Source organism: Podarcis gaigeae (genome assembly GCF_964106915.1).
Source record: "Podarcis gaigeae genome assembly, chromosome: 3".
In the NCBI taxonomy this organism is placed as follows: Eukaryota; Metazoa; Chordata; class Lepidosauria; order Squamata; family Lacertidae; genus Podarcis; species Podarcis gaigeae.
Window position 1 is genome coordinate 92,576,076 of NC_139680.1, and position 12,619 is coordinate 92,588,694.

At 41.9% G+C, this 12,619-nt stretch overlaps 1 protein-coding gene across 2 annotated transcripts in view; it reads left to right on the forward strand.

Annotated features, from left to right (window-relative positions):
* The window catches only part of DUSP10 (dual specificity phosphatase 10), a 51,405-nt gene extending 45,383 nt beyond the window's left edge, over nucleotides 1-6,022 (forward strand). For both annotated transcript variants that reach the window (XM_083733583.1, XM_083733582.1), the window contains exon 4: nucleotides 2,588-6,022. In XM_083733583.1, coding sequence (XP_083589709.1) covers nucleotides 2,588-2,853 — 266 coding nt within the window. In that variant the 3' untranslated portion in view covers nucleotides 2,854-6,022. The remainder of the gene's footprint in view (nucleotides 1-2,587) is intronic.
* Nucleotides 6,023-12,619: the final 6,597 nt, after the last annotated feature.

The window sequence follows — 12,619 nt, forward strand, 5'->3', positions numbered from 1 at the left end:
TGGCTCTTAGTCAGTTTTCCTAGCCTTGCAATCAGGGAAAAATCATTTTGTGGCTTTCTTCCTAGAAAGGTACCACCTGATATTAATAATTCTAAATTCTACTACAGTAAGAGATATGTCTACTGTACAGGATTTTTCCCATTTGAAAATTTAAATGCTTTTAACCAAAACCAAAGGAGATTGCAAGCCTTTCTCTCTTGAAGTCACTGATCTCACCACATGACAAAAATGTTTACTCGGTGCCAGAGTTCTGAAATCCACAGTTGTGCAATACCTTTTATTTGGATCAACCAAAACATCACAAAAATAGTGAGCAAACTTTTAAAGTTCTTTTGTTTGTTTTTCCTCTCCCACCCACACCCTGTACAGTATAGACTTTGCATAGACATACAATACAATGATGAAGAGTTCTGGAGAACTCAAAAGCTTGCTCAATGTTTTGAGGCGCAGAATTTTTTTCTGTTTAACATACCGTTAATACCTTCTTGTGCTTAGGACAGATGTTCATAATAACGGAAAGCAGAGCCAGTGTTGTCTTTTTGGAAATCTTGGTCCCTTTTTGCATCTTTCTTTTACCACTGTGTCATAAATATGGGAGGACAATGAAATGGAGGGCAAAAAATGTCTACCCTTGACTGGTCCTTTTTTAACCAATACTTTTACAGACTGCCTCTTAAATACCACTTAAGGCTATACGATGGGCAATTCTATCTATCTATCATCTATCATCTATCTATCTAAATTAAATTCTTACATCCCACCCCTTTTCACTTGGGTAACTATAGCCTAGAGCTATGCCTGCATGTTTGATGAGCATATATTTCTTTGTCTTGACTTTTTAGTAGGATAAATATTCTGTTAAGTAACTAGTCAGAGCTTAGCTTTGCCCTAGGGACAGTTTAAATTGGATCTGCAAAGATCTGGGTGTCTTAAATAGATTTTCTCCCTGCTCCCAAAGCAGGGTTTTATGAAGGCTGAAATAAAGGCAGCAGGCCTGTGGAAAATCAACGTGTGTCTTTTCCAAGAATCAACCTGAAAAACAATCTGGTTCCGTAAGACAAGCCATGCTGGATCAGGCCACCAATCCACCTGGCTTAGGTCACTTTGAAGGTCACTTTCACATCACCTTTTATGCAGCTAAAGATATATGCAAATGTGGAGAAGCACATGCTCAACACATTAGGAACTGGAGGTTTGCTGCAGGGGAAATGTGGCTTCCCAGCATTCCCAGGTTTCTGCCTCTTAATGTGTGAATTGGCCCTTGCAAAACTCATGAATGACAAAAACTTAACAGTTTTGAAACAAAAATTCTGGATTCTATGTGGTTTCCATAATTCAGCTGGCTTTAGGTGAGGCTTGGATAAAAGGCACACATGACTTCCTGGAGTATAAAAAAAAGATGAATATTTTCCCCCTACCATATCAGAAGGGCTATTGGGAGAAAAGCTTGTGTGGGGAGGGTCACCTGCGGCATGTAGAATAAACCACATCTGCCACCCAGAATTTATCTAATAATGATTTTCCCTTCCCTTAAGGCAGCACTTAATTTTCCCCCTGTGTTTCAAGAGAAGATCAATGTGAATGTGTACCCAGGATGCCAACTTGAATAACATATTGGGGGGGGGGGGAGGCAAGTCCTGCCCCACACAATTGATCACAAGACCTGGCACACGCACACTATTTGAATGACAATGCCCACCAACTGGGAGGGTGGTGGCTCACATATTTTATTCGACCCCTAGGAGTTGACTCCTATGATGCACACACACAAATACTCCCAGAACAGATGCATTCCACCCCTTGACATTATGTTTTAATATAAAATCAGCACTTTTTGTTTTATTATATAATTGCAGTTTCCCAGATCTAAAGCTCACCCCCCCCCCCGGCATTCCACAATGGTTGTGTTGTGTTGTTGAATGAAGAATGTGCACTAACAGAGGCCATTGTGCCCATGGTCCAGCCACCACCCCAAAAATGTGCATGAACAAAGTGGTATAAAAAAAGTGGGACTTGCATATTGCAAATGATGGCAATTGCATGTCTAACATATACTCCAGTTTGTCCTATCTGTGGGTTCACTTGTTATGGTGTGAAAGCCTTACATCATTTGGAGGCAATGCACCTAGTTTTCAAAACCCGCTGTTTATTCTGTTCATTTGAGCACATTCTCCCTGATGTCAGGAGCTGGTTTTGTGGCATATTCTACGTGTCCGACATTGTTAGAAGTACAAATTGTGTAATATAATGTGTGACTCCATAGAAACGTGCATTTCTCTGGGGAGCATTATTTTAAAAATGCATTAGCCTGGAATTGGTAATAGCAAGAATAATCTACAGATCTAGGGAGGGAGAGGAGCACAATGATTTTTGGCCACTCCTGAGTTGCAAATGAGAGAAATTAGGTGCATAGGTGAGGTTCTAGCCCAGTAACCTCTGCAGGGGCTATAGGCTTCCCAACTCTTAAGTGAGTGAATCTCTGGCTGCTGCTTATTTTGAGAAATGCATTAGGAGCTCAGGTCTCTTGACCTCTGGCTTTCACTCACTGAAGTGAATGTTTACGTTTTATTTCTGTGCTTTTTTCCAGAGGAAGCTCACCAGTGTGGAAAAGGCCTCCTCATCCACTGCCAGGCTGGTGTGTCCCGCTCTGCCACCATTGTCATCGCTTACCTTATGAAGCACACGCGAATGACCATGACTGATGCCTATAAGTTTGTCAAAGGCAAGCGACCAATCATTTCTCCTAATCTTAATTTTATGGGGCAGTTATTGGAGTTTGAGGAAGATCTGAACAACGGAGTCACGCCGCGAATTCTCACACCAAAGCTGATTGGGGTAGAGACTGTCGTGTGATGGCAAAGAAGCACGTGACTAAAAAAAGAAGTTCGTATTCTTCACTTGACATGGGCTTGGAAGGCTTGGGTTTCCCCCATTTTTTTTCCTTTTTAGCTTTATTGAGAAGGGTTTATTATAAGACAAAACTTTGGACAAGAACCTTTTTGAAGAAAAGGTTTTAAAAATACAAGGACTTCACAAGCGTTGGGCAAGATACCTTTGGAAGTCCCTTCTTGAAAAGTGGATGATGTGGGGATGCTTTGAATAACCAGTTTTAAAAGTCTCCATGTGTGTAAGAGAGAAACTGGACACTATATATTTTTTTCTTCCCTTTTTGGTTATTCAGCTACTTGTAGAGATTATGACTAAGTAGTCTGTGCAGGTTCATAGACTGAAGACAGCTATGTTTTCCCCCAAAAATAAAATACAACCAGCCAAAATAAAAAAGCAAAAAGACAACTAAAACCCACGGGCGGCCTTGAGTTTGCAAAGGCTTTGCTAAAGAAACCCTAAGCAAAATGCTTGCTGGTGCAAAGAAGATCAGAGCAGCTTAAAACTATCTGCAAATCCCTTCTCGCCCTCTTGACTAGAGAAAATCTTTTTATTTGCTGTGTTTCATCTTCTGGTACTATTTTTCTATTTGGGGGTTGGGGGTAGGCTAACACCAAGGGACTTGACCATTTTACGCCATATGCCTTTACTGGCTTCTTGTGCAATAATAGTTTTGAGTAATGGAAAGAGTTCTTTATTTTGAGTGTTCAAACCAGTTACAGCTGGCTGCCCATTAATAATATTAATAATATTTTTAAATAGCATAAAGGTGGCTGGCTTGATTTAGAAGAAGGTATACAACAACAAAAAAAGCAATTATTTTTTCCCCCTTTTCCGATTCTGGTTATAGTGCCATACACCTTGTTAAATATGTATATCAGAATGTACAAAGATCAAGAACAAGCAAAGTTTATTTAAAATATTTTTTCGCACAAAAGACTGGTGTGTTTTTCTGTTCATGTAAAAAGTTTGATTATAAAAATGAAAACTGTTTTAGAAATTGTGCGTGTGCCTCCTTTCCCTTATTTCTTTCGTGAGCGCTCCTGTGTAGTTAGCTTTTCACTTGCAAGAAGCAGCAGGGCATGGTGCGGTGGTGGGAGGGCAGATTGTGGCACAAGGGGGCGGGGGGAGTACTTGCCATGCAGATGTTCCATGTGGCTCCTATCTCATCTAGATGCATGTAACTATGGCCTTGGTCCAGTGAAACCATGGTTTGTTGGACAAAGAATGAGTATGATGCCCACACACTTCCTTCTCCCTTTCTCTCAGGGATAGGGAACCTGTGGCCCTCCCAATGTTGTTCAGAGTCCAACTCTCGCCAGCTTGGCCAATGGTCAAGAGCGATGGGCAGTGGAGCTGGCAACATCTGGAGGACCACAGGTTCCCCAACCCTGCCTTCTGGGGTTTCTTAAAGGACAGTTTCTCAGACTTAATAAGAAATGGCAGCTTTTTAAAGAAAAGTCCTAGATGCACAACAGAAAGGGAAGAGGATGCATGTTAATATAACTCATTTTCAGTCTGATAAACCATGGTTTATTCAGACCAAGTTCATCTTGTCTGAAAGGGGCCTGGGCAACAAGTTGATCTGCATGCAGAATTGGCATACCCCAAGCATATCCACCTGGCCCAGACTGCATATGTGTGTCCAGATGCTCATATGAGATGGCAGCTACAGGGCACATGGTGAATGCTGCTTTCGTGGCTCCCATGCAGTCTTAAACAGGCCTTGAGTACTCTGTAGTACAGATGTCCAATCCCATTTTGGGTCAATTTTATATTGCTCCCATTCTCCTTTTTCACTGCAGGTTTATTCTGCAAGCTGCCAACTCCAGCATTTTCCAGAGAGCTGCTATTTTTGTGATGAGTATATGTGGAGCAAGGGCTGATTAGATAGCTAGGTAGGGAAAATATTGATTATTGTAGGCTACATCCACCTAGGGTTTTTAACTGGTGGTTTTTCACACATTGCTAACACTTGCCAAGCACATGCACTGATCCCTAGTTGTCCACATACCTGAAGGAAGAATTTCAAAGCATATAGTCCATATGCTTGAATGTTGAAGGTATACTTTCTGGATGAGACATAACATAACTGGTGGTTGAAGACTTGCTTCCTTCTTCTCTTCTCCAGTTCCCCTCAGCAATACTGTATATCACAGCTTCTATAGCCTACATATAGTAGGGGTATTTAAAATGAGAGTCATCATAGTATCCTCTTTTTTGCTCTTCAAAATCTGGCAACCCTAGGAGGTATCCATACCTCCATTTTAAGTATTAAGAGATGAATCAGTAACATGAGAAGGGACTATGGAGATTTCCTCTCTGTCAGCAGCCTGCTAACCAGTTACTGTTTTGCACCACTTAGAGCATTTTCCACATTAAAAAAATAATAATGATGATTCAATTGCATTTGCTATAATTTCAATTGGGAAAACAGCAAGATAGAAGCAGAATGGAGGCTCAGTAACAATCCATTCTGTGGAAAATGCTGCAGAGCCTTGCTTTCCCCGTTCCTCCACTAGTTCGCTGACTAATTTTAACACCCACATGGAAAAGGCCTTTTGGTGTCCAGCTCCTTGTGCTTTTGAATAGTTTTTCATGTTTGAGCTATAGCTGACTTCATTTGCCCACCCAGCCTGATTTTATTTTTTTGGCATAGTCACATCAGTGTGAGATGCGGCTTAGAAAGTGGGCATTTATCACTGATCTCTCATTTAGATATACTAGTCTTTGCTCCCTTTGCCAGTCCAAAGCTTGGATATAATCCATGGTAAAGTTCTGCTGCTCGTGCCATTAAAATGAGTGCTTTTATTCAGTTTCCGTTCATTTCAATGGAGCATGCTGAAGAACGTCCCAGTGAATTGTGTCTCCTATTAGTATGAATTTGGAATGATTAGAGAGATGTTCCAGTTAGATGACTTTTGTGGGATTTTTGTACTGCAGTGAAGGCTCCCCACCCCACTGCTTCAGATCAAATTCTGTACAGGCAGAATAAAGTGAAGTGAGGTGTGTCAAAAGAACACTGTGTATATTGACCCCAGATGTGTAAATTGCTGTGCACTTTTACTCAACAATGTTGTTACTATACATATATTTTCTTGAAATTTTATGCCTTTATTAAACTATTTTTATACAAGGATTGATTATTTTTGCTTTCTCTGAACAGTAGTAGACTTTCTGTCTGGGCTTTGTTTCTCCTCAAGGAATTTTGTTAATACAAAGAAGGGCCACAAGTAGATGGCTCCTGAGTTTCAGGAAAAAATGATGAGAGAACATTTGACTAAAATGAGCTGGCTAATTTCTAGGGCTGCTTCTCCAATTCTTTGCACCCATCCTGAAAAAGTTATAAATATTGGGCTGCATCAAGTTCTATTCTACTGGAACTTGACCCACTGAAATTGATGCACGTATATTAGTCATGTCCATTAATTTCAGCGGGTTTCTGCTGAGTATGACCAACATTGGGCACAACCCAGTAAACTTAGCACATGCCTCCATATCATAATAACTAAAATACAAAGCGCACATTTCATTCAACAATTTGTTAAGCATATGCTTAACAGCACGTAGACTAAATTTCAGGAAAGCGTAAAGAGGAAAGGGTTTCTGTTGCTGCTCTCCAAATTTCACAATGGTTATATTTACAGTGTCTTTTTATATGTATGTAACTTGGCCAATATTAAGGGACCACATACTTCTTAAGCACTCAGTGGTGTGCATTTTTTAGGTTGCAAATTTCCAGAATCTTCCAAATGTAATTCTAATCCATTGGCAGACTCTGAATACCATGGGAAGTTCATGAGGACGGTTTCTGTCAGGGTGGACAAATTTGAGCTAGGTGGAGCAATGGTCTATCTCAGTATAAGGCAGATTCCTAGATTGCTAACTGATGGAACCGACTGCAACAAGGTGTGGTGATACTAGTTTAGGAAGTTCCTGCTGGGGTTGGGCTAGATGACCCTTGGGGCCCCTTCCAACACTACTATTCTCTGATTCTGTGAGGATTTAAAAGGAGATTGTAGATAAAGAAGGGAAATGCTTCTAGCCATGGTGGCAATATGAAACCTCCAGGTTCTGAGGCCACAGACCTCTCCATGTCAGTGCTGGGAATTGAATCTGGGACCTTCTTCAGCTGAATCTGTTGCTCTTGCCTCTGAGCTGTGAGCTGTTGCACACCCTCTGTGGGTAAACAATACCCGGACAACCTGAGCTTCTTGATAAAGAGAGACTAAAAATCCTGCTATGGCTGCTCCCTCATTCTATCCTTTATGAACACTGTTCCGTGACTGCTAAGAAACAGCCCTTTGCCTCGATAAACAAAGAGCGGCATGTATGATTTTGCTCCCAGTTTGATTACCCTATATTTATAACTCGCCTCATTTTCCATGGAGGCCTACAAGAGGCTGGGCTCTGATAAGCTGTCGTTCTCGGCGCAGAAACAGCCCCAGAATAGTTCCAGTGTGTTGTTTCTAATTGCAACGGATGAGCAGACTGGCTCATTAATCCTCCCCTATCAGCAGTGCATAACTTGTCTGCACCAGAATAGCCCTGATCTCAGCAATCCTGCATTTCAGCCTTGGGCTTGTGTGTTCAACGTATTTGGGAAAGGCAAGTTTCCACCACAGGCCCAAGGGGACTTCTACTTGACTGAGCTGGCTTTATATATAGTCCAGGCTGTGCATCACCCACTGAGGTTTATGTCATTTCGTAAGAAAATACATCGGTGCTCTTTAGGTTTGCATTATTTAGAGGAATCTTTTCCAACCACATTATTTAGCAGATGTCTTTTATTTTTCTTTCTTTTGGAACACGATAGCAAACCATGCTCTGGGTTAGAAAGGGGAAAACCAAAATATTTTATTTTTCTCTCCTCTTCTCCCCACACTCCTTCCACTATAGATGATATAACTACTTAAATATCTGCTGATTTACAAGTTCACTTTTTAAAAATTTGTATTCATTTTTTCGAGTTGGACTGCTGGTCAAATGGGTATTGCAGTCTTTGCTACAGTTATTGGGCCAATACCTTTTAATGTGCAGGGAGCAAATTTCATGCTTCTCTTGTAGATAAGGCTCCTAGAATTGGACTGCTCCTAAAGACAGTCTAGAATAGCAGCAGAGAATTCAAAGCAGGATGCATTTATTTAAATTAGGGATTGGGAACCAATTATATAATATTATTTATTTGCACATTTATATCTGGCTTTCCCCCCAAGGAGCACAAGGCTCATGGTTCTCCCCCCTCACCATTTTATCCTCACGACAATCCTGTGAGGGTAAGTTAGGCTTAGAGACAGTGACTGGCCCAAGGTCACCGGCTCAGTGGGGATTTGAACCCTGGCTTTCCAGCAATGCTGCAACCACGGCAACAGCATATGATTTTTGTGTCCCTATGTCTCTCAGCAGCTGGGGGAAGAAGCCCAGAGGGAGAGAAATAGAGGGGAATGCAATAAACTAAACTAAACTAAACTAAACTAAACTAAAATGTGTGTGTGCAAGGCAAAAAGGGTGGAGCAGTGGCAGTGCGTGGAGAGAGAAGGTAGTGAAACATACATTGATAATGTTGTCTATAAGAATAAAAGAAAACTATTATAAATTAGTTTGGAGGTGGTATTTAACACCAGTCAGATTAAATCTAATAATTAAGGAATATTCGGTGTTATGTTGGGAGGAGATGCCAGGAAACAGGGAATTATGTTCACATGTGGTGGGGGTGTAAATATGTACAATTCTGGCGAAGGGTGTTTAAGGAGATAACAGAAATCACTGGGTTAAAGCTGACTGAAAGTCCAGAGGTAGGATTATTATCAATTTACGATGGGATGGAAGGTTTGCAGGCTATAGACTTGCTCACAAATTTATTGATAGCTGCACACATTATAGCTAGGAAGTGGAAGGGGCAAGCAGGATATAAAATGGAAGAATGGTATAAAGAAGTGTGGGATATAGCTATTAATGATAAATTAACATGCTATTAAGGTAAGACGGGGAATATGCAGGAAAAATGATTTTGAGGAGATACGGAGGGTGTTTGTACTGTTAAAACAGAAAGGGGTCAAACCATCACAAGAGGTATTGAAATTTGGGGACATTGGATAGGTACAATGGAATGGTCTCAGTGGTAGGGTGCACATTTTTATTCTTATTCATTTATGGTTATTACTTTGTCAAAATAAAATACAAAATTAAGAAAGAAAGAAAAGAATGAGAGAACCATGGGAATGGCTCACCTTAGCATACAGACCCTGACCACATTCACCCTAGACATTTAAAGCACTACAATATCATGCCGACTAGTTTCGGCTGCATTACAGATCTGAATCTTGTTGCGACCATGTTAGCTGAATGCCAATCATCAGGAGGGATAAGAGGGATTGAGAACAAAATTAAACCGATAGGAATCTCACTAGACTCCCTGTACTGGTTATCAGAAAAGGCTGCATTTGAGATCATTAAATGTAGATTGTTAGACAACGAATTTCAAGAACTTAGTAGCCAAATCAGGAATAGTGACTGTGCATGTCTGGGAATGGTGCAATGTGAATAGCCAACAGCAACTTATCTCTCCCATTTGACCAACCTGAATCAACCCAGGCTGTACATGCTAGTGAGACTGAATGCGCTACCTTCAGCAATGCTAGAGGGAGGAGTCCAGAAAATACTCCTCACAGAAAGACTATGCCCTCATGGACTGAATGGTATAGAACCAGTCGTGAATGTTCTTTTGCACTGCCTCTTGTATCACAAAAATTGATTTATGTTCATTAATCAGTTGGTTGTTAGAAGGGAGTGGCTCTCAGACAAATGTAAAGTTACAGATAGGTAGCCGTGTTGGTCTGCCATAGTCAAAACAAAAAAAATTCCTTCCAGTAGCACCTTAAAGACCAACTAAGTTAGTTCTTGGTATGAGCTTTCGTGTGCATGCACACGAAAGCTCATACCAAGAACTAACTTAGTTGGTCTTTAAGGTGCTACTGGAAGGAATTTTTTTTGTTTAGACAAATGTAAAGTAACCTTCCTAATGGGTTCCTCAGGATGGGGATAAGATGGAGATAGTAGCCAGGTTCCTGTAACACACAATGCGGATTCGTGAATATTATATAGCAGTGTTTTAACTGTTAGATGTAGATTTTGCTGAGCGGTTTTACTGCACTGAACCTTTCGGAGTTTTGTCTATATGCCAATGAAGGTTTGAGATGGATGGATTACCTAGTCATGGCTCTCCCCCCAACTGCATCAAAGGAATCTGAGTCTGTTAAGGGTGCTGAGAGTTGTTAAGAGACCCCCTAACAGAGCTACAGTTCCCAGAGTTCCCTGAAAAGAAACATTACTGGCTCTCAAGGCAAAGCAAAGCCATCATTCCCAGTAGCCACTGAGAGCCCTCTCCTCCATGAATTTGTCCAATCCTCTTTTAACAGATTTTAAAGCTTTTTACAGCTCCTGTGGATCTGCTCCTGTTTGCCAGTGTCCATGAAATGTACCAGGAACAAGGAGAGTCCTAGTAAATGCTGTGGGAGCTCGGGAAGCTGGGGCCATCAAATATTGAAGATCCTTTCCCTATTTAGAGGAGAAATAAATAATTGAGCACACACTTGAATTATGAAAAGAATCCATTGTTGCTAATAAATAAATCACGTAACGCCCCTCTGAAGTGTTGGGCTGGCTGTAGCTCAGGGCTGTGCGCATTCCATGTGTTCCAAGAGATGGCCGTGGAAAGGCAGAGTCAGGCATGAGAGAGAGAGAGAGAGAGCGCAAAAGAAGACATATATTTGCATACAATTTGCACATGCTAGTTTAGACATCAGGGCTGTTATTTAAGCTAAAAGAGAATGCATCTTCCCCATGGCTGGCAAGACTGTGGCCAGGTGACATCTTGTGTACCTGCTCATTCTGCTGCCTGGCCCCTTCTCTCCCTTCTTATAATAGAGGGTCCCTTTAGTGAGAGGAAAACAGGACACACGGCACAAAATTAGATGTTGTTTTGTCAGAAAGCAAACAAGCATGTGAGAGCCACAAACTCATATTCCAATTCCGAGCAGCACTGAATAGGTCGGAAGGCGAGGCCCACTATTGTGTTACTTCAATGGCAGCCCCTTCAGGAACTCTGGCCACATTCACACACTACATTTAAAGCACTATGATGCCACTTTAAACAGCCATGGCTTCCCCCCCAAGAATTCTGGGAGTTAGGCTCTTGAGAGTTGTCAGGAGACCCCTATCCCCGCCCCAGGACTACAATTCCCAGAGTTCCCAGATTGTTAAACTACTCTAGGAATTGATTATATTCCTACATCATTTCACCTCCTTGGTGTGAGATGATCTTTTCTGCTTGCCACATGGCTGATAAAATCCCAGGTGCCCTGCCAGAGAAAGATAATTCGAGCAAGACTTGCCACCCCATTGGACAGCATTGCGCTTCTACAGTTTGTGAGGCTACACCAGCGTGAATAATTCAGAGCTTGTCAGCATGGTGCCTGCAGGTACCAATATGCCCACAAGTACCTGCTACAGTGCACCCAAAAGGTCTCCGTAAATACTGTACCCCCTCAGAAATCCAGTGTGTGAATGAATGTTTGCTCTTCCAGTTTGGTTCCAGGTCCAAGCTCTCCTGTACTGGACATGTCCCCTTGAACATGGCAACATTTCATAGGATACCAGGATGCACTTCCTCCCTTCCCTTCTGAACAGAGGAAAAGTGCAAAGAGCTTCTCTCTGTGAACGGCTGTTGCAGTGGCAGACGTAGGGGCCTACCTATACCGTTTTGTAGTCCTGTCTCTTTTTCTGCTCTTTTAGATGTGGCAGCCATTTTGTGGCCACACAACCCATGATGGCCATCTTGTGAGTAGCACCTACAGCACTATCAAAATTCAAAATGTCTCCACTGGCCCAAAGTTGTTGGCAAACAATTAATTAAGCCCTTAAACATAAGCATTTCAACCTTTTTAAATATGGGATTGATCTATCCCAGGGGTGGTAACCTAAGGCCCATGGGCCACAAGCGGCCCATAGGGGTTGTTTAACCAGCCCCCGAGCTTCCCCGAACCAAGCTGCCTGCTCGGCGAGTCCTTTCACCCTGTGCTAAACCGGCGCGGCGTGGGGACTCACTTACACGGTGCTGGAAATCACATCTGCGCATGCTCAGGCACCGAAAATTATGTCTGTGCAGACACAGATGCCAAAAATTGTGGCCCACAGAGGGATCTCCGCTGGAGTGAATCAGCCCAGGTGAGATAAACCTTGCCGACCCTGATCTACCCCCAAAACACAGTAAGAGTGGCTTCACAAACATACACCATTTCTTAAACTGCCATGAAGGACTTTTTATGCCTCAAGCAGACAGGTGTCAGAACACAAGAGCACACTGTTATGACCATTAGTGTCCTCAGACCTTTTATGCTTCTATACTGTGCTTAAAAGCAATCATGCCTTTTCAGGATAAATTAGTTACTCTGTGAGGGGACTCTGTGACCCTGAGCTCTTTGTGTAGAGTTAACTGTCACTAAAACAAGGTGAGAATTTCTGTGAGACTTTGGAATTAGGCACAAATGGCAATAAGTGGCATAACTAAAAAGACACTGGAGATTGATAGAAAAGGATACACAATGAAGAAAAGTGGGTAAAAATGACTGCTGGAATGTGAGTGTCCAAGGAATATTAGTTGAGTTATAACTAGGGATGTAAGGTATCAGTTTCCATTCTAACCCACATGCCTCATTATAATAGTGCCAAATTA